This window comes from Arvicola amphibius, chromosome 13 (genome assembly GCF_903992535.2).
Source record: "Arvicola amphibius chromosome 13, mArvAmp1.2, whole genome shotgun sequence".
NCBI lineage: Eukaryota > Metazoa > Chordata > Mammalia > Rodentia > Cricetidae > Arvicola > Arvicola amphibius.
Window position 1 is genome coordinate 56,335,883 of NC_052059.1, and position 22,612 is coordinate 56,358,494.

The 22,612-nt window shown below is 40.9% G+C and overlaps 1 protein-coding gene across 2 annotated transcripts in view; it reads left to right on the forward strand.

Moving 5' to 3' along the window:
• The first annotated feature begins 4,095 nt into the window (after nt 1–4,095).
• The window catches only part of Xpo4 (exportin 4), an 88,577-nt gene continuing 70,060 nt past the window's right edge, over nt 4,096–22,612 (forward strand). The window contains exons 1-2 of one of the 2 annotated variants that reach the window (XM_038310139.1): nt 4,096–4,412; nt 20,060–20,165. In XM_038310139.1, the coding sequence (XP_038166067.1) occupies nt 4,344–4,412; nt 20,060–20,165 (175 nt within the window). In that variant the 5' untranslated portion in view covers nt 4,096–4,343. Of the gene's footprint in view, nt 4,413–20,059; nt 20,166–22,612 lie in introns of those variants that run through there. The other variant, XM_038310140.1, reaches the window with a different exon arrangement.

Genomic DNA, 22,612 nt, shown 5'->3' on the forward strand with positions numbered 1-22,612 from the left:
GGAAATTGAACCTGGGTCCTCTAGGAAGAACAGCCAGTGCTTTTAACCTGAGCCTTCTCACAAGTTCTAGTATTTACTACTTTAAAAAGGTTACATTGTGTGGGTGAGTGCATGTGCCACAGTCCATGTGTGAGGGTTAGAACAAATCTTGCAGAGGCTGGTTTTCTCTTCCCATGGTGAAGGGTTCCAGGGATCGCGTTCTTCAGGTGTGGAGCAATGCCCTTACCTGCTCATCTACTGGTTGTAGGGAAATGTTCTGGATTTGACTCTTTTCTAGACTATAAACATTTTGCTCATGGCTAGTAATATCCACTGCTTCGATTTTAGGTTATGAAAAGCATGTTATGCTACAACACTATTCCTGTTACCTCCCCCACCCCCCAATATAATCATCATCATCGCCGTTTTAGCTTTTCAGTTCCCTTTATTTGACTTGTGCATGTGTATGTATAGGGACTTGCATGCACCAGTGTGCACATGGAGGTCAGGGAACTCATGTGCTGCTGCAGGGAGCATCCATGCATTTGTGTGCAGTGCTGGAGGTCAGGCTTTGTGCCTGCCAAGCGCCTGCAAGTTCTCATTTAGTTACACAACACAAGTGCTTGACCCTCCAAGGCCCAATCTAAAGCATTATTATGCTTCAAACATTTTAAAGGTGTGTCCCAACACTGCCTGGCTGCTTCAAACATTAAAAAAATATTCATTTATAACTTATTTTGGCAGATATATAATGGTATCAGCTAGAATCATTTTTTTGTTTTTGTTTTTGTTTTTTGAGACAGGGTTTCTCTGTAGCTTTGGAGCCTGTCCTGGAACTAGCTCTTGTAGACCAGGCTGGCCTCGAACTCACAGAGATCCACCTGCCTCTGCCTCCCGTGTGCTGGGATTAAAGGCGTAGAATCATTTTATAGTCTCTTCTTTTTGCAGCTTGCTATAATTGGCTAAATATTTATTGAGCATCTATTATGTGAAGCACTAAGATAACTGCTTAGGTTCTTAAGTTCTTTTAAAAAATATTTATAGTTGGTCAACTCCCAGTGGCTTGGGGGGGGGGGTCACAGGGCCTAGGGAAGAACCTACAACCATTGTTTTGCTAAATGACATACTCATGCTTTTACCCATATATTAGTGCTGCCCTCCACCTTGACCAGAGAAGTTTCTCTACTAGTCAGCATTTAGTGTCGACTTCACACTGATTAAAGTGTTGAGAATAAGTGTCTACTGAGGTCTCAGTTCTAAATGGGACGTCTATATCAACCCTCGTCTCCAAGGTTTAAGAATCATCCGGCAAGAGGGGAAGACAGAATGAAGAATCAGAGGATCGGGAGGAATGTTGTGTGATGTCCTCTAATGGACATGACGTGGTCATTGCACCCAGGAACTCATATCAACGAGATCAGTCAGTATGCCAACAAGCAGCACTAATTAGTCTCGGGGGACAGGGCTGGAGAGATGAACTGGTGGTTAGCAGCACTGGCTGCTCTTTCAGAGGACTTGGGTTAGATTGCCAGCATCTACATGGTGGCTCATGACTGTCCATAACTTCAGTTTCAGGGGATCTGACACCTCCACAGACACCACCCACGCACAAGGTGCACAGACATAAATGCAGGCAGAATTCCTACACACAGAAAACAGAAATTTTTTTCTTTTATTGAGCTCTACATTTTTCTCTGCTCACCTCTCTACCTCTCCCCTCCCCTTCAACCCTTCCCCAAGGTCCCCATGCTCCCAATTTACTCAGGAGATCTTGTCTTTTTCTACTTTCTACTTCCCATGTAGATTAGATCTATGTAAGTCTTAGTGTCCTCATTGTTGTCTAAATTCTCTGGGATTGTGATTTGTGGGCTGGTTTTCTTTGCTTTATGTTTAAAAATCCACTTATGAGTGAGTACATGTGATAATTGTCTTTCTGTGTCTGGGTTACCTCGCTCAGAATAATGTTTTCTTTCTTTTTTTAGAATAATGTTTTCTAGCTCCATCCATTTTCCTGAAAAATTCAAGATGTCGTTATTTTTTTCTGCTGTATAGTACTTCATTGTGTAAACGTACCACATTTTCCTTATCCACTCTCCGGTCAAAGGGCATTTAGGTTGTTTCCAGGTTCTGGCTATGACAAACAAAGCTGCTATGAACATATAGTCGAGCAGTCCTTGTGGCATGATTGAGCATCCTTTGGGCATATACCCAAAAGTGGTATTACTGGGTCTTGAGGAAGGATGTTTCCTAATTTTCTGAGAAATCACCACACTGACATCCAAAGGGGCTGTACCAGCTTGCATTCCCACCAGCAATGCAGAAGTGTTCCCTTTTCCCCCACAACCTCTCCAGCATAAGTTGTCATCAGTGTTTTTGATCTTGGCCATTCTTACAGGTGTAAGATGGAATATCAGGGTAAAACAGTATATATATATATATATATATATATATATATATATATATATATATATAGAGAGAGAGAGAGAGAGAGAGAGAGAGAGAGAGAGAGAAAGAGAGCCTTCAGGCTGGCCCAGGTTCACACAATTCTTCACAGGAAAAGCAGTCATGAATGGCAATTGACTAACTTTAACATCTGGTAATGAGGTCAAAGTCACTTCTTTTATTTCTCAAGCAATAAAACATCTCATTAATTTACTTTCTTAAAAAAAATATCCGGCTGAGCATTGTGACACACGCCTTTAATCCCAGTACTGGGGAGGCACAGGCAGCTGGATCTTTATGAATTCGAGGCTGGTCGGGTCTACATAGTAAGTTCCAGGACAGCCAGGGATACATAGAGAAACCCTGTCTCAAAATAAGGTGTGTGTGTGTGGTGGGGGTGGAGAGATGGTTCAGTGGTCTTCCAGAGGACCTGGGTTTAGTTCCTAGCACCCACAGAGCAGCTCACAACTGCCTGTAACTCCAGTTCCAGTTGAAGGATTTGACACCTTCACACAGACATACATGCAACCAAAACACCAAGGCACATAACATAGTAAGAAATAAATCATTAGAAAATACAATTCTATTGCACACACACACACACACACACACACACACACACACACACACACACAAAGGCAAAGTCTCAGGGAAAACCAGAAAGCTTCAACAGAAGGAACTCACAAACGGGTGTAGCCCCAGAAGGTAAAAAAGGCACTCAGTAGTAGGTTCAGGAAAAAGAGCCGGGAGAAGTCAGCTCAAAATAATGCAAGTACTTCACCCAGGCAGCCTTTTGAACACTGAACTAGCTAATGTCAGGAGCACGTGCCTGGACACAGACTTAGAAAAGAAAAATTAAGACAAACAGGGCTGGAAAGATGGCTCAGTGGTTAAGAGCCTGCTCTTCCAAAGGTCCTGAGTTCAATTCCCGGCAACCACATGGTGGCTCACAAAAATCTGGTGCCCTCTTCTGGCCTGGAGACATACACACAGACAGAATATTGTATACATAATAAATAAATAAATAAGACAAACAGCAACGACGACAACAACAAAAGCACTGAAGAACGGGCTAGAAGACCGCGCTGCAGTCACTGTAAAGTGCCTTTCGTCACAGAACCTATACTTAGCATTGCTATTATCAACTCCTGAAGCACAAAGCTAGTGGCTGCGAGCTCTTAGTGGATTCAGGAAACCAAACCAAAAAAAAAGAGCCTTTAATCCCAGCACTCGGGAGACAGAGGCAGGCCGGTCTCTGAGTTCGAGGCCAGGCTGGTTTACAGAGCGAGTTCCAGGACAGCCAAAGCTACACACAGAGAGACCCTGTCTCGGAGGAAAAAAAGAAAGAAGAAAGACAGAAAGAAAAGAAAAGAACCAAGCATTTTATCGTCGGATGCCCATTCCTCACAACAGGAGCAGGAAACGCTTGAGTTTTGGGTGTAGGTGCACCTTTAGGAGAGCAGCGGTAGAGCGCTTCCAAAGCTAAGAGATGCTGCTCCACGCCGGAGAGCCTACGCCAGGGACAAGATGGGTACCGCACCGGCTGGACACCCGTACCTTGCCCCGCACCTAAAGGGCTGCGCGGCGAGAGTTCGAGACCGCGGGGCCCGCACGCCGAGAACCACGCATGCGCAGAGCCCAGAGCAGCGCGGGATGCCCGGCCGCGGCTGACAGAGCCAACCGCCCGGCCTAGTCCGGTGCCGGCTGCCGCCGCCCTCACCCCAGCGCCGCGACCCGGCTCACGCTTCTCTCCTGCCAGCTGCTCAGGACTCGGCGGTCCCGTCAGACCGCTGAGGGCGCGACGCCGACGGCGGCAGCGACGGCCCCGGAGGCGCGAGAGGCGCCGGGGTCGCGGCGGCGATTGGCCGGCCGCGGCGCCTGCTCCCATAATGCAGCGCATGGCGCGTCATTGAAGAGAGACCATGATGGCGGCTGCGCTGGGGCCCCCAGAAGTGATCGCTCAGCTGGAGAACGCGGCCAAAGTTCTGATGGTGAGAACGCCGGGCCCCGAGAACCGCAGGATCCGTGGGACTCCGGCTGGCTCGACCGCGGCAGGCCTGCTGTCCGCTGTCCTGGCGGCCGGGAAGGGCCTTGGGATGAACCCTGAAGTGGTGGTGGCGTGGCGCAGGATTCTCCATCCTACTTTTCTCCTGTCTCGGTCCCTTACTTTCTAGAGCTTGTCCTCTTCCCTGGCCGCCCTCTCCTCTGCCTGGCATTGGGGTGCAGTTGTGTAGGATGGAGAGTTTCCTGTGCCTCCTGCTTCGCCCTATATATGCCGCGCTGGGCAGACTGGGTAGCAGAGCAAGGCACGGGAAGGAGCTTGGGGTGAACCCCGCAGGACGTGGGTCAGGGTACGGTGTTGGGACTGTGTGCATGACGCTGAGTAGTTGATCCTGTTAGGAGAGGGATGGCACAGCCTGGGTGCTGTTCGCAGCCCTTGTTCCCTCGTGCATCGGGTCCCCTAGCTCTTTGCCTGACATGCAGGCAGCTCTGGGTAACCGCAGCCGGCACGTGGACGGAGCGGAGCGGCAGGAAGGAGGGAGGCCAGTCTTTAGGACCAAGGTCGTTGGGGCCAAACTTGGTCCAGGACCGAGCTCCGTGTGCGTTTCGAACATTGGAAAGCTGACTCTGTGGTACTCGGTAACATAAGTCTCACATAGTTTGATGAGGGTGTTTGAGCAGGACGAGTCAGGATTATAAACAGTATTCTACACAGGGAGCAAAAGTAAGGATAAACTTCATTCAGAGTTAGTAAACTGTGTGTCTTACGTTTGCTGGCTCAGCTTGATTTCTTTCATTTTTCTTTTTGTAAATTATGACAACTGCGTTTGTAGATTATTATTTTTGAAATTTATAGGTCCTTTTTTTTTAATGATTTAGACTTTCTAAGAATTGAATGCAGCCCGATTTTTTTTTTTTTTTGGTACCCTGGACTCTTTTACTTTTAGGTTAGTGAGGATTGTGTTGGAGCATCATGTCTAAGAATATTTTAGCAAGGGCCTGGAGAGCTGGCTCAGTGGAGCACGTGATGTTCCTCCGGAGGACCTGAGTGGGTTCCCTGCACCTATGTCAGGTGGTTCCATCCACTTGTAACTCCAGTTCCAGAGCACCTGCACTAACATGCACATACCCACACATGGAAATAAATACATAATTAAAAAATAATGTTAAAACGTTTAAAAATAATGCTTGAACCAATTCTAGCGTTGTTATTAGTACCTCCCGTCAAGTTTTGTCTTCATATACAGTATCAGATGCTTTAGCTTTTGGAAGGTGAGAGGAGGGGCTGGAGAGATGGCTCAGGAGTTTAGAGCACTTGTGGCTTCCTCAGAGGACCTGGGCCTGAGCACACGTGGTGATTCACCACCATCCTTGACTCTGCTTCCAGAGGATCCAGTGACATGACATCCACAGGCCATGCAGATAAAAACTCATAAATAAATCCTTAAAAGATTTTGGATTAAAAACTCAAGCTTAATAAAAGTTTACTAAATTCTCCAAATACAGCGTCCCCACAATACCTGAAAATTTCTGAGGAGTTAGGGGTACTTTTTATTAGATTAAACAACACAGCAGTGCTCTAGTATTTGATAGGTTACTTGATGGTGTACGTCATTGACCTCATGGAATGTAGTATTTGTGCTTGGCAATGCATCCTTTTTCTTTCCTGGTAAGGCTGTTTTTTTTATCACAATGTTTATATGTGGGTAAGAAAATGGTACTAATAGTCTATTGATTGCTAGAATTTGGGTCCTATCTTATGAATCCCTGTAGCAGCTTTGCACTGTTGAGAGAAACTGATATTCAAAGCAAATTAGTGATGAGACTGATCATAACTCAGTTCACCAGACACCCCCATTTCAGAAATCTGAACTCTTTACTCTGTAGCATAGGCTAGGTTAGAACTCATTATATAGGTAGCCCATGCTGGCCTTGACCTTCTGGTGGTCCTGCATCAGCCTCAGAGTGCTGGTTATCACAGGCATGAGCTTTATCCTTTGAATTTTTTATTCAGCATGTTGTTTCTCAAAACCAGCATATTAATTATCCCATTACATTTTAAGGTTATGGAATAAAGTACTGAACGTAAAGCACTGGACCTCCAGGGTGACAGGTAAAGAGGCTGGTGAGATGGGTCACTGGGTAAAAGCTTTGTGAGTACGCACAAAATAAATGTTAAAAAAAAAGTTAAGGTATTATCTGGCATAAGGAATGATTTTTGTCTGAAAGGTATTAATAGATGTTTTCTGTAAATACTGCTTAATTCATGACCAAGAAGTTAGCTGCTGGAAAGTAAATTTGAAGGTAGATGAGCTAGAATGATAAAGGGCTATTGTAAATTAGCCATGTGTATACAGGTAAAGTTATTGATTCCGAAAACGTGGTGGAAATGGGAAAAGAGGTTGGTTTTTGTTGTTTTGAGATAGGGTCTTACTTTGTACTGGCCTGTGTAGATCAGGCTGACCTGCTTTTGCCACCAAGTGCTTGGGACCACCACATATGCTGGAAAACATGATTTGGTTTTGAGACAGCGCCTGTCCTGGAACTTGCTGTGTAGTCCACACTGACCTTGAATTTTCTATCTCCCTGCCTCAGCCTCCAAACAAAATTTGGAGTGCTGGGATTAAATGTATGCACCACCTTGCCTGCCTAGAGAAGTATTTAAATATGCTTCCCAAATTAATTTTTTAGAAAGATTCAGGTTTTTGACCCTTTTTTAAAAGCATAATTTTATTGATTTGTTGGGAATTTCACATCATGCACCTTAATTTGGCTCACCTAAGAGTCCCTCAGTATAGGGTGTTGCCTTTTGCTTGAGGAATTTAACTATTTTTTTTTTTTCAGAGGATGGTAGCTATTTTAGAGTAAAGCCAACCATACTCTATGCTAACATTCTCTTCATTTAGTGTTTTCCTGATGTCAAATTTAATCAGGTTACCTAAATGTAGACTTGAAAACTTGATGTTGAATATACATATTTTATAACTCACAAATTATAGGAGAAAAATGGAATGCATTATTTTGAGTAAATAATACACTATTTTTTCACCCCCTTCTCTCTTATGGAATCTGCATAACAGTTTAAATAGGCTTTGACCTTTTCCACTGACTTTTACAACACACAATTTGTGGTTTTTCCTTTTTATCTATTTTTTTTGAGACAGAATTTCTCTGTGTAGCTTTGGAGCTTGTTCTGGAACTATTTTTGTTTGTTTTGTTTTGTTTTGTTTTTTTTCAAGTCAAGGTTTCTCTGTAGCTTTGGACCCTGTCCTGGAACTCACTCTGTAGACCAGGCTGGGCTCGAACTCACAAAGATCTGTCTCTGCCTCCTAAATGTTGGGATTTAAGGTGTGTTCCACCACTACCTGGCTCAGAATTAATTTTTTTGTTTGTTTGTTTGTTTTTTTCGAGACAGGGTTTCTCTGTGGCTTTGGAGCCTGTCCTGGAACTAGCTCTTGTAGACCAGGCTGGTCTCGAACTCACAGAGATCCGCCTGCCTCTGCCTCCCGAGTGCTGGGATTAAAGGCGTGCGCCACCACCACCCGGCTCAATTAATTTTTTTAATTGCCAATTATATGTATTTTGGGGGGACCAGGTAATGTTCATATACATACATATACATATATATTGTGTAATTCCAAATCTTGTCTTTTATCTTAAAACTATAAGTGTGTCATAGCTCACACTAAGGCTGGATTTGTAGTTTTGCTTTTGTAGGTCAGGTTATTCTATTTTCACAGATTTGTGTAATAGTGCTAGTTTAGCATAATTTTATCAACAAATAAAGAGAAAATGCCTTTCAAATGAGAAATAGTTAATAGAAGAGAGATGGGGATTTTTCTCTATTCACTGGTAATTGTGGGAAGTCAAGTTGGCTCTAAAGTAACTATTTCAGAGTAGAGCCTTTCAGAGTTTAGAATGTGTATAATTAGTCTTGGGTGACTGTTAAAACTGCAGATTCCATTGCTTTGCCTAGAGAAGTCCTTTTAGGCAGTACTTCATTCTGTTCCCTGGTCTTCAGTGGCTGAGAGCCTTTAGGTCTGAAAGCTCAGCAAATTTGTTGGCCTCTGCTTTACATTCCAGCTGTAAAGTTGTTCCCACTAGCTGTCTTGTTTTTCTGCTAGGGATGCCTACATAATTTGCAGGGCTCACTACAAATGAAAATGTTGAAAAAAAGGAACTTGGAAGTGCTGATAAAAGTTGTAAAATACAAAGCACTTTCTTGTTAAATATTTATTATAAAATGTGGCAGGGAGATGGCTTAGTTGGTGAAGTACATGCTGGGCAAGCATGAGGACTTCCATTCAAATCCTCTGAAGCCAGATGCAGAAATGGGAAGACAGACAAGCAGATCCTGGAGCTTGCTGGTCAGCCAGCTTAGCCATTTGGTAAGCTCTAGATCCAAAAAGAGACCTTGTCTCAAAGAGACAAGGTGGAAAGCAGTAGAGGGAGGCAGCCAACCTCTAGCCTCCGCATGGCTTTTGCTAGTCATCTGAGGTGACTGCTGTATTTGAGCAGACTGTGCAGTAGAGGGAGGCAGGCAATGCCATAGTAGAGTCTGGAGACGGATTTCTCAGGTTTGAGCAGGCCTGTTTTTCTTGCAAAGGCCAGCAGCAGGCTTTGGATGAGGTCCTGCTTGCCAAGCTCCGTAGTGCACTTCTCTTGCTGCACGTCTCTCTCCCACTGCGGCTTTTTATTCTTCTGTTTTTCATCCTAACACAAGGCGTTTCATAGACAGTTTCTTCTGCCTGAAGAGTGTTCTTCACTTTTCAGGGAAGCCTTCCTTTGTAAACTGGAAGGTGAGGTTCATCTGGTCTATACCCCTACATTCATAACTGCCTACGTGTTACTTGATCAATGCTGTTAGACTCTTAATATATGTTAAGTTTGGGGACCCTGCTTGCTTTCCCTTGACAGTTTATACTAGCGTCTGGCACGAGGCTTGTCATAGAGCAGTTGCTTTAGTGTTATGTTGAATGAAGAAAATGAATGACTAAATGCAGAAGGGAGTGGGATGTTGTGACTCAGTGGGAGTGAGCGGCTATGGCCTATATATACTAAGTCCTTTTACCACCATAATTACCTTGAGTTTGCCCATTGGTGGGTCTTGGGAGTTGTGGACGTTGTGAGACTCAACAGACGTGGTGAGTGAGAATCTGAACAAGACTGGTGTGGGGAGTCTTAATTTTTTTTTTAAATTTATTTATTATGTATATAGTGTTCTGAGCACCAGATCTCATTATAGATGGGTGTGAATCATCATGTGGTTGCTGGGAATTGAACTCAGGACCTCCAGAACAGCAGTCAGTTCTTTTAACCTCTGAGCCATCTCTCCAGCCCAATCTTATTTTTTTTAATGCCAAAATAACTGATGAGGGGGAATTACTGTAAATGTATTTGGGGAAGCTGAGGACTACTTCCCCAAACAGGCTTAGACTTTATTTTCTCAACATCCATCTTACAGATTAATCAAAACTATTGTAATATGTAATATAGTCATGTTTAATTATAAAATTATTTGCTTTTACCTACCAGGTGGCGTCATAGAAAAGTCGTGTGTGTGTGTGTTGTGTGTGTGTGTGTGTGTGTGTAGGCACATGTGGAAGTTATTGAAATCATGGAATAGTAAAGGGTCTGGAATATCTGTTTTTTTTTTTTTTGCTCCAACAATGATGGTGTGTGTGATATTTAGCAAGTCAGTTAATGTCAGTGTCCTCTAAAATAGAGTAATGAATGGGACTGGAGACACAGCTGAGTGGCTGACAAGTACTACCCTTAAAGAGGACGTAACTTCAGGTTCTAGCACCATGTTAGGTGACTGACAATCTCCTTTAACTCCAGCACTAGGGGATCCTGTGCCTCTGGCTTCCAAGGGCACCTGCACTCACATACACACGTACAGAGACTCCTCCTATACATAATTAAATAAATCTTACAAAATTAAATAAATTAGGACAATGAAATCGTAAAAAGAATAAAACAGAATTAGGGGTCAGCTCAGCAACTAAATGTTCTTGCCATCAATTCTGATGATCTTAGTTTGATTCCTGAGACCCACATGGTAGAAGGCAAGAACCAACTCCTGTAAGTTGGTGTGCTGAGGTACACACACACACACACACACACACACACACACACACACACACCTTCACAAATAAATAAAGGTAAGAAAAAATAGGATGCCTTGAGAGTTATAAAAGCTTAAGAAATTTATGTTAAAAGTATAATGTCTGGCACATAGTGCTTATAAATTATAGCTGGTTTTTGTACCTTAATGTATCATATAACCTCACATCAAAGCATATAAAATCAAGACAGTCTTGGAGTACTAAGTAAATACTTATCGACTTAACTCTCGAGTACTGTGAGCTGCCAGCACTTGCTTTGCTCTCCAGTGTGGCCATAAGAAGCTGTTGACATTTGCAGTGGTACACGTGCTAGTGTGTCACATCCAGTATGACTTAAGTCCTAAAACCCTGGCTAGAGGAAGTGAGGAGATTAAGGACAGACACATGTACAGTGAAACTAGGGTCAAGTGGGGTTCTCTAATGTTTCCACTCTCCTAACACTTCACATTGGACCTCAGCGTGTTTATTAGGTATTGCACAGGGGGAGGGGCTAGCTAGTTTGGGTAGGAGGTCTCTGTACATAAGCAATATCAGGCTGTAAATATTCGGGAGGAGGAAGCTACAGCGTCTAGTTTTGGCACACATTGTTCATAAGCCATACTTGGACTCCCAAGAAAGGCTTTACTATTTCTCTTTAGACTGGCCCATATGGGTAAATGGCTTTGTCGGTTTTCCATGTGCTAATTGGTCTTGGAGTCTGCAACAGTCTTTGCCCATGTCAAAACAAACAAAATTCACTCAGGACTTCCTTTGCACCCTACATAATGGTTATGTGTTATACAACACATGTCTTTGTGTATCTCTGTGTTCATCTTCTGTTTTGTAAATTACTGATCCCTATTTGGAATATGCTGATTTATTTCTTCTAGTTGTTGGCATCCCTACTGTTCAAATATACTAGACATCCATTTTTAACAGGCCATATATTCTTATTTTGGCCCCTTTTCTTGGTCTTGCATCTTAAAACATAGTACTTTATAAAATATCAATAGTACACACATTGCTAAAGAGAAGATAGACATAATCTGTTGCTTTATGAATATAAATTTCATCTTTAGACTTATAAAACAATTAGAATGATCACATAGGCTGGTTATGGTGTGTATACTTTTAATCTCAGCACTTGAGAGGCAGAGGCAAGTGAGTTGTGGGTTTAAACCCCGCCTGGTTTAAATAGTGAGCTCCAGACCAGCCAGGGCTACATTATAAGACCTCATCTAAAAAACAAATGAACAAACAAACAAAACAGTTGTAACTGTAGGTTTCTCTCCAGCCCACCAGTTCCCGAATAACTACTCTCAGGCTTAATATTAAGTACATGGCTCAGGCTTCTTATTGGTTAGCTCTACATATAAATTAACCCATTTCTAATAATCTGTATTGCCATGTGACTTTGTGGTTTACCTGTTCTCTAGTACATTGTGTTGCTCTGGGGTTTCTGGCATCTCCCCAACTCTGCCTTCTTTTTCCTTGTATCTCTGGATTTCCTGCCGAGCTATATTTTGCTCTGCCATAGGCCAAAGCAACTTCTTTATTAACCAATGGTAATAAAACATATTCACAGCATACAGAGAGGTTATCTCCCACAGCACATAATGATCAAACATTGATTTTTTTAATATGATTAAATAATTAAAAATCATTTTTTAAAAATGATATTTAAAAAAATCATTGTTTAATATACATCTGTTTTTAGCATAGATTTATTTTGAGACATCTATCTTTAACATATCTTATTTTGAGACAGTTCATACTTGAACTGTCTCAAAGCTGAAAATATGTTATTACATTTGTGTATCCACTTGTTATATTTGTTTATTTTGAGGTGGGAATCTCACTGTGTAGCCTTGACTGGTGTGGAGTGTGAAGAGATCCACCTGCCTTTGCTTCCCCAGTGCAGGGATTAAAGGTGTGTACTACCATGCCCGACCATGCATGTGTTATTTGAGATAGGGTCTCTTGTCAGGACCAGGGGCTGATTAGGCTCTGCTGGCTAGTCCAGACATGACTCTCCCTGCCTCCCAAGCGGAGGTTTACAAATGTGCCCCACCACATGCAGCTTTTGTGTAGGTGCTGGAAATGGAACTCAGTGCTTTACTGACTAGGTCCTTTCTACAGCCTCTTTGATACCAATTTAGCAAAACAGGTTGCCCTGTATTCTTGACACTGAAGTAATTATGTCAGACTGGATAAGAGTGCTTACTTTGTTAAAAGAGAGTGAAAAAGATATTATTTTTATTCTTTTCTTTATTGTTTGTGTGAATGTATACATGTGTGCAGGTGCCTATGGACGCATGCATGTGTGCAGTTGCTTGTGCAATCTAGAAGAGGGCATCAGATCCTCTGAGTTGCAGGCAATTGTTATGGGTGCTGGGAAGTGAACTCTGATCCTAAGACCATTTCTGTAGCCCCTCCCCTTTCTTTTCTTTCTTTCTTTTTTTGTTTTGTTTTGTTTTTGTATTTTGAGACAGGGTTTCTCTGAAACCTGTCCTAGAACTTACTCTGTAGACCAGGCTGACATTGAACTCACAGAGATCTATCTGTCTGCTTCCTGAGTGCTGGGATTAAAGGTATACGCCACCACCGCCCAGCATCCCCATTCATTAATTGGTTGTATAATGTGAGATGTATTTGTTTTTGACCTACTGGTACTCATTTGTTTTTATGTGGTTTTAGCTAGAGAGTTGCTTAAAATATGCAGTTAGCTGTTTGATGGGGAGTGGAATACAGGGTTTCAAGTTAACTGAAAAGCCCATAGATTCTCTGACATATCCATACGCTCAATTTCTGGATGTTTTTAGTTTTTTTTGTTGTTTGTTTGTTTGTTTGTTTTTCAAGACAGGGTTTCTCTGTAGCCCTGGCTGTTCTGGAACTCGCTTTGTAGACCAGGCTGGCCTTGAACTCACTGAGATCTGCCTGCCTCCCAAGTGCTGGGATTAAAGGCACGTGCCACCATCACCTGAACGTACCCAGTTTCTACATAGCAAATCTTAGTGCGTTTTGTTTAGTCTTCCGAAAAATATAATTGAAGCTTCTTTTAACATTATTCCCTAGCTTATGTTTCTTCTTCCACAAAAATACAATATCTTTAAAGTTACTTATCAGCTGTGTGTGGAAGTGAACACCTAAAATTTCAGCATTTAGGAGGCTGAGTATTGTGTTAACGTTTTCAAAGAAGGTAGATTTCTGCTCATGTTGGATAGGTCCCAAAAGACAGACCAAAGAAATTATTGCAGCCGGGCAGTAGTGGCGCACGCCTTTAATCCCAGCACTAGGGAGACAGAGGCCAGCCTGTGAGTTCGAGGCCAGCCTGGTCTACAAGAGCTAGTTCCAGGACAGGCACCAAAACTGCAGAGAAACCTTGTCTCGAAAAACCAAAAAAGAAAAAAGAAATTATTCCATCCAAGTGTACCTTGGTGAACCATTGAGTTTAATTGGATCCACCTATAGAAGCATGAGTGAGAATCTGCTATAGGAGCATGGACAAGTTTTAGGTATCTACAGAAAGAGAAAAATCTATGTCCTTCAGCAACTGCTAGTGGTTTCTGTATACTTGAGGAGGGGCAAGGTGAGCTATGGGGAGGGTCCTTGCACACTCCATGTATGTTACTTGTGAGTTGCCTTATGGACCTACCAAGTCCTTCCACGAGGGAAATAATAGTGGGCCTTGTCTTCTGAAGATCTTGTGCAGGTAATTATAGGTGCTCTGATTTCAAGAGGACGAGAGCCATGTCCTGCCCAGAGTAGTTTGCAAAACACTGAGTTGATCACACTGTCATTCAGGCTGGCCTTAAACTCACTCTATTCCTGCTTCAGTGTTCTGAGTGCTGGTATTACAGGTGTGTGTACTATATACCTGATTTTGAGTATTTTTTGTGTTTATTAGTTGGTTTTACTTTCTACTCTAAGTTGTCTAACACAATTACTAGCCATTTTTCTATTACATTTTGATTTACTTGGATTGGATTTGACAGTGTAGAACATGAAGTCCTCAAAGAACAGTATCTTCAGAAAGATAGCTTTGGACTGACAAGAAGACTTAGTGGGTAAAGGCACTTGCCACCAAGTCATGAGCTGAGCTTGGTCTCCGGGACTCACTTTGTGGAAAGAGTGAGCTGAAGATAGCTTTATTTTTCTTTTCCGTAAAGTCTGGAGTTAGAATCAGTGTTGCTGTGGTGAGTGATTCTAGATGCCAACAAGTGCTCCAGATTTTTGTCTCGCTGTCTTCTTAATCTCTTAAAGTGGGGGAGGGGCTTCCATCTTCTAGTTTATGGCTTTAGGAAGTGAGCAGAGCTACACAAGGCATGCCATTTCAAGGGAGAAGTAAAAGATGTATTTGCACCTGAATCACCTCTAGAAAATTCCATCCAAAAGTTTGCTGATCTCATATTGGCTGGAATGAATCTGATAGCTGCTCCTACTGAAGAGAGGATTGCAAGAAACTCAGCAGGTGCATTGCTCTATAACTAAAGTCAGGATTGCCTTGTGGTAGAAGAAAATGCTCAGATGTGGAGGGCATAGGTGTCATCCTGTTAAAGTGTTATTAAAAATCTTAATTATTTAGTGTGTGTATGTGTGTGGCATACTCTTACCAGGGAGGTCTGAGGGCAACTTGCTGGAGATAATTATCTTCCATCACGTGGGTCCTGGGGAATCAAACTCAGGTTGTCAGACTTGGTGGCTGTCTCATTGATCCTTTTAAAAAACAACTTAAAAAAATTAATTACAAAGTGTTAGTTTGTGTTATGTGTATTTTACTCTTTTGTTAGAGTTTCAGTTTTTGCTGAATAGCCCTGTGTTAATTTTAATGCAGTCTCTCTCTTCTAAAGATTGACTGATATTTTACTTTACTTATAGTGACTTTAATATTTAGAAGAGTAACTGTGATAGTTGAATTTATTAATTTTGAAAAAGGACTTGTACTTGCTATTTATTGTTTAAGAAGTTTTTTTACTGCCCTGACAAACCTGTGTTTTCTTCCTAACATTTTATTAATGTTTCATTTTTAAATCTTAAATTCTCCTGTGTACAAAGTGAATTTATTACTTTGTACGAAATGTGTAGATTATCTAGTTGTTAACTACACTGGCAGCCTGGCCAGTCTGACCTTTCCTCACTGATGTGTCTTACTTAGATCATGGTCTGTTCTCTGCATGGTTTTCTTTTGCTTCAGAATGGGGTGTGTATGTTAAAATCTTTGCTCTAATACTGGTTTTGAATTTTCACCATTCTTTCTTAAGTGTCTGTGTCTAGTTTGGCAAGCTTTTGGCCTTTTTCATGGATGAGGGCTGCTGAGATTTTAACAGGGTTGCATTATTGTTAATTTTAAGAGAACTGTATGCTTACTTTTAAGTGTAGTAGGTCTTAGGTCCCTGACTTCTCATTGCCAGCGGGAACCTCTGAAAGGCAGATAAGTATCTATCCTTGAGATTTCCCTTGGACTATGCTGCCAAGAGGGGATTGGAAGCCAGGCTTCTCTGATTGTGTGTCCCCTTCTTGTCATTAAAGTGGGGTTTAAGTTGTGTAAAGGAGTTATGAGACAGTGTAGAACTGTCTGCAATCAGGAAAAGATTAAGATAAGATGGAGGAGCAATTAGAATAAGCTGGTGGATGCAGGGTTTATGAACTCTGTGATTGGTTAATTCCTGTCTTGTAGAATCGCGTAAGTGCATTACTAGCTCTGGCATGGTGCTAAGCATACAGTCCTTGTCAAATACATTCTGAACAGATGCTGCTCAAAGTCTTTGAACCCCATATATATTCAGCATACTAAAAACTAAGCATGTCATTTAACCCCTGCGTCGGTAAATAATCTCCAGATTTCCAGTTTTGGGTTCTTCTGACTTGAGTCACTGTCGCTTTTTACTAGATTTTCTGGACAGATCTGCTTGTCTGTACTGGTAGGATGGTGAAGCTGGGGACAGAAGCATCAGTCTTTTGTATTGGGTTTGTGAGCGTTTGGTCCCACAAGTGCTCTTAACCATGGAGCCGTCTCCACAGACTTCTTGGAATTTACTGGTGGAAACAATTTACTGTTTGGAAGTCATCGCCAAATCGTTTTAAAGGACTTTTTTTAAAAAACTTTTTTATTGATATTTATTGAGCTCTACTCCCTGCCTCTCTCCTTTTTTTTCTCTGCTCCCCTCCCTGCCTCTCTCCTTCCCCCTTAATCCTCCCCCAAGGTCCCCATGCTCCCAATTTATTCAGATCTTGTCATTTTCTACTTTCTACTTCCCATGTAGATGAGATCTATGTAAGTCTCTCTTAGTGTCCTCATTGTTGTCTAAGTTCTCTGGGATTGTGGTTTGTAGGCTGGCTTTCTTTGCTTGCTTTATGTTTAAAAACCACCTGTGAATGAGTACATGCGATAATTGTCTTTCTGTGTCTGGGTTACTTCACTCAAAATAATGTTTTCTAGCTCCATCCATTTTCCTGCAAAATTATTATTTTTTCTGCTGTGTAGTACTCCATTGTATAAATGTACCACATTTTCTTTATCCGTTCTTCGATCGAGGGACATTTAGGTTGTTTCCAGGTTCTGGCTATGACAAACAAAGCTGCTGTGAACATAGTTGAGCACATGTCCTTGTGGCATGATTGAACATCCTTTGGATATATACCCAAAAGTGGTATTACTGGGTCTTGAGGAAGGTTGTTTCCTAATTTTCTGAGAAATCGCCACACTGACATCCAAAGGGGCTGTACCAGCTTGCATTCCCACCAGCAATGCAGAAGTGTTCCCTTTTCCCCACAACCTCTCCAGCATAAGTTGTCATCAGTGTTTTTGATCTTGGCCATTCTTACAGGTGTAAGATGGAATCTCAGAGTTGTTTTGATTTGCATTTCTCTGATGACTAAGGATGTTGAACGTTTCCTTGAGTGTCTTTCAGCCATTTTAGATTCCTCTGTTGAGAGTTCTCTGTTTAGGTCTGTACTCCATTTTTAAATTAGATTATGTGATCTTTTGGTGTCCAATTTCTTGAGTTCGTTGTATATTTTGTAGATGAGACCTCTGTCTGCTGTGGGGTTAGTGAAGATCTTTTCCCATTCTGTAGGCTGTCATTTTGTCTTATTGACTGTGTCCTTTGCTTTACAGAAACTTTTCAGTTCAGGAGGTCCCATTTATTAATTGTTTCTCTCATTGTCTGTGCTGCTGGCGTTCTATTTAGGAAGTGGTTCCCTGTGCCAGTGAGTTCAAGTGTACTTCCCACTTTCTCTTCTATAAGGTTCATTGTGGCTGGCTTTATGTTGAAGTCTTTGATCCATTGGACTTGATTAAAGGACTTTTATAGTTGTAGAGTCTACATATTCTTTTTTCTGTTTAATATTTTTATTAACATGATTGTAAATTATACAGTTTCTACCATTTAGTATTTTGTATAAAACCATTTTACAATATACAAGATTTTCAAATGCAATAAAAAATACCAAAAACTACATGTATGTACCAAGTTTACAGTCTATGGTGAAGCTTTATCTTAAAAATACCTTCAGGAGAATAAACATCCAACCTGTTCTCTCAGCTTTAAAAAATGTGATTAGAAATATATAATTTAATAAAATATAAAGACAGTGGTTGATCAAATACTGATTCTTCAGTTACATTTTAAAACTTTACTTAATCTTTACTTAATCATCTGTACATGAGTGTACAATAAAGTTTTCAAAACTTTACATTCATTATTATTATTATTATTATTATTATTATTATTATTATTAATGTATACAATGTTCTGTCTGCATGTATGCCTGCCCACCAGAAGAGGGCACCAGGTCTCATACATGGTTGTGAGCTACCATGTGGTTGCTGGGAATTGAACTCAAGACCTCTGGAAGTGCAGCCAGTGCTCTTAACCTCTGAGCCATCTCTCCAGCCCAGTACTTTACATTCTTACATCACCAGCTGCTCTTGAACTCTTGTGCTCAAGTGATCTTTCTGCCTCAGCCTGGCAAATAGCTGGGGCCACAAGTACACAGAACAACAGCTTTCTTTCAATAAAGAAATCATAGCTCTAGATTTCGGAATCTAAAGTATATTCTGTCCTGCCACATATGTTGACCTGGTGATTTCATTGTGTATATAATATCCAAATAGGTGGTTACATTTTATACTATACATTAATATCTTCATACCTTTACTTTTTATAAAAGTGAGTAGCAGAGTAGTTTAGCCCATTAGCTGTAGAAGGAGTTTTATTTATAAAATAACTAGCATAAGGATCGTGAGAGGAAAAATGGTCCAGACACTCCCCAGGTAATCCAGTGTTGATTTGTACACATAGCTGTAAGTGGGCGGTGTTGACTAAATTCAGTGTTAATGATGGAAACATTGAAACACAGATCACTCTGTTCCCCTGGTGAGAACAGAGTTTGCAGGCGAAGGACAGAACTTGTAATGTAGCTAGTTGCTCCCAATATTTTGTTACTAAATCCAATTAAACTCAGTTCTGTAATAGAAAGTTTTGTTTTTTTCTGGAGCACTGTAGAGGGTGCTGTAACCTTAGGAATAATGTGCACTGGCTGTAATTGGTACAGGCATTCACAGGGCAGGATTGTCACTGTGTTCAGAGACACTGATAATGCATAATATCTTACATTGCTTATCTGAAGAATGTTTTCATCTTTAAGATTCTTTGGTATTGTTAAAATTACAATCTCTCTTTTCCTTCCTTCCCTCCTTTGCTTTCCTTTTTTCCCCCAGATGTTGTCTCACTATGTCAACACGTGTCCTTGGCTGGCCTGGAGCTTTCTCTATAGCCCAGGCTGGTGTTAAACTTAGATCTGCCTTCCTCTGCCTCTCTTCAAGGTGTGTGACACCACACCCAGAAGGATAGCCTTTCTTAATATGATCCAGGTAAATTGTGGAACAATAAATGTTATTTCCAATATCTTCCTGTTCCCTCTAGTTATATCAGAAGATAATTCAACCATGTAATGGGAATATGTATTTTGGATAAGTTTGCTTTAGCAGAGAAACAGCTTTGGAAGACAGGCTATTGCACCAAAGTGGAATTTAAAAGTCTAGGCAGACTTCAGAAGTTGTTTTGGTAAAGTAGATATCTTGCTTTTTGGCTGATTGAATTTAGTATTTAGAGAATTTATAGTGGTCTATGAATTCCAGGTAACATTTGCAGATTGTTAGTAACCTGGATTCAGTTTCCTCTGTACTAAAGAGTTTTGGCATTTGAAGTTAGTTAAATTAGTCTTAGTGGTAGATTTTGAAGCAAAGGATGAGGAGATTACCTATCTTTTAAAGTAGTTCCTTTTCTAGATTTAGGCAGCTTTAAACAGTTACAGAGACAAAGCTCGCTTCTTTGTTTCTTCCTGGAACTGTATTTTTATATATTTATTTTGAAGTTCTGTGCTGTAGTTCCTTAAAAACTTAAGAAAAAAAAATTTCCCTTCTCCCCTCTCCTCAGAGTGAAAGGTTTTTCTCCACAGTGGGCGAATGGACCAGTGTCGTACAGGCTTTCTCATTTGGTTGCTCTGTCTTTGTTTTTACTCTAAAGGCCCCACCTTCCATGGTCAGTAATGAACAACGCCAGCATGCAGAGCACATACTCCTATCCTTTAGGAAATCCAAATCACCATTTGCAGTTTGCAGGCATATTTTGGGTAAGTTTTCTCTTTAAAAATATTTTGGCATAATCAACGTTTTTTTTTTTTTTTCTGTCTTGAATGTTGGTTGTTATAAATCCCTGTTAGTCCCTTTGTGCAGTTGGTCCCTTTTACTAATGATTTTCTATTAGGTTTGCGGGTAGTTATGTATGTTCTCTCTTAGTTGTTTTCCAGTTTTTTTTTTTTAAAGACTGGTTTAAACTCAGCTTCCTTATAGCCATATTAGTCACTTCTGGGAAAGTTATCGATGTAATAAAGTGGTGGTTTGTAAGTTTTGTCAACTTACTTTATGAGTTCTGTCTGACACATGATATGTAAACGGTCTCTTTCTAACAACTCTAGGGATGCTAGGTCTCCAGTTAAAGATGGCATTTTGTAAGAGCTGTATCTGATATTTGCCTCTTCTATATTTTTTGATAATAGTAAAAAGGGAGATTTCATTTATTGTTTTTATTTATTTAGTTATCTATCTATTTATTTACTTGTTTGGGTTTTTCAAGGCAGGGTTTCTCTGTGTAGCTCCTGTTCTGGAACTCACAGAGATCACCTGCCTCTGCTTCCCGAGTGCTGGGACTAAAGGCGTGCGCCAACATGGCCCAGCATTGTTTTTATTTTATGTTTTATGTTGGCCTTTTTGCTTAGTGGGAGGTATCTTTCATATTGCTCATACTTAAGCTTCTTAAAATTTTTGAGTCCATTTATTGCTACAAAATTGATGACTTGATAGGATCTAAAACATCTGACTGTTTATTCTTGTGATTTTGGTAGGGTTTGTCTGTTACCAGTACTCTGGTTTCCATACAGAAATAAACTATGATGATGGTCATCTCTTCTAAACTGTTTTACGTATTAGGGCTTATGAAGTGAGAGGTCTTGGGTCGTAGAGGAAGAGTTCTGTTGAATTATGAGATCTGGCTGCCAGTGGTGTGCACTGCACATTGTCAACTTGAAGAGGTCAGCCTCTCTGGGCCTCTGTCATCTGTGCAATGAGAATAATGACACCATTTGCCTTCATGGGCATGGCTTCTTAAGGTCTTGGGAGATGCCCGTTTTGTCATGTAAAATAAACATGTGTGAACAATAAAGTAAACATAGTCACATTACTTTATTTTACTGGGGTTTTTGGTTTTTGTTTTTTTTTTTAAATATTTATTTCTTTATTTATTATGTATACAATATTCTGTCTGTGTGTATGCCTGCAGGCTAGAATAGGGCACCAAACCCCATTACAGATGGTTGTGAGCCACCATGTGGTTGCTGGGAATTGAACTCAGGACCTTTGGAAGAGTAGGCAATGCTCTTAACCTCTGAGCCATCTCTCCAGCTCCGGGTTTTTGTTTTTTGAAGAAGACCATCTAAAATACATGGCTGTTTTGTCTGACAGAAGCTAGCAACAGTAGGAAGGTAGCTGTCTTGTTCAGATCTTACCTTTATTTATTTTTTTTTTTTTCAGATCTTACCTTTAGAGCAGTAGTTGTAACAGGTGTCTTTTCAGTGCAAAGTGAGGCTGTTTATGGACTTACCAGTGGTCAAGTTTTATACTTGAATGGATTTGTTTCTGTTACTAAGAAATGTGTTCTTTTACTTGTACAGTATATTTAATTAATGCTAAATAAAAAGAACTAAGACATCGGCCTAAAGAGTTTAAAGGGGCTAAGACCTCATCTTACCTTGAAATTATTCCAAATCAACAGGTATGAGAGACCATTGTGTTAAATTGTTAACTTAAAGTAACTGGAATTTGAGGTTCACGTTAGATACTTCACCTTCCTTGTCTCAGGTTCCCCAGTGTGTCATCTGACTTTCTGTTGAATGCAGCTGTCATTGTTGACTAAGTTATAAACATTTTGTTAGCACTTATTTTCCTATAGCGCTCTTGTTTCAGCGCGTGTATTTATGACATACGGTGGCTTTTATAAGAGCTCAGCGTGTCTGGACACACTGGAAAGAGCAGTACCATTATTTCTAGTCGTGCTTTCAAAGTCAGCTTGGGTTTCACTGTCTATCATTAATGTATCGCAAAGCCCTTGATTACATAATGTTTGCATCTAAACTTCACCGAAAATCTTTTTTAACCCCTTACTCAGTTGCCACCACCAGCACAGAAGGGCAAATTCCTCTAAGAAGACTTCTCATACAAGTGGCAGTCAATCACAACTCAGAATTTTCACATTCTTACTTAGGGATTAGATGTCATTTTGTAGAATGTCTGGGAAATATATTCTGATAAAGGGGAGATTTTTCTCTTTGATGCTTCCCTTCTCTTTCCTCTTAAAACTCTTCCTTTACTGCTGGCTTCAGTTTTATGTGTTTCTCATTTTTCTTCATTTCTTTCTCCTACCCTTTTGTTTCCCTTTTAGTTTTTGCTTTCTTTGCTCGTGTGTGTGTGTGTGTGTGTGTGTGTGTGTGTGTGTACCTCTGTGTGCGCTCTTCTGTGTGTATCT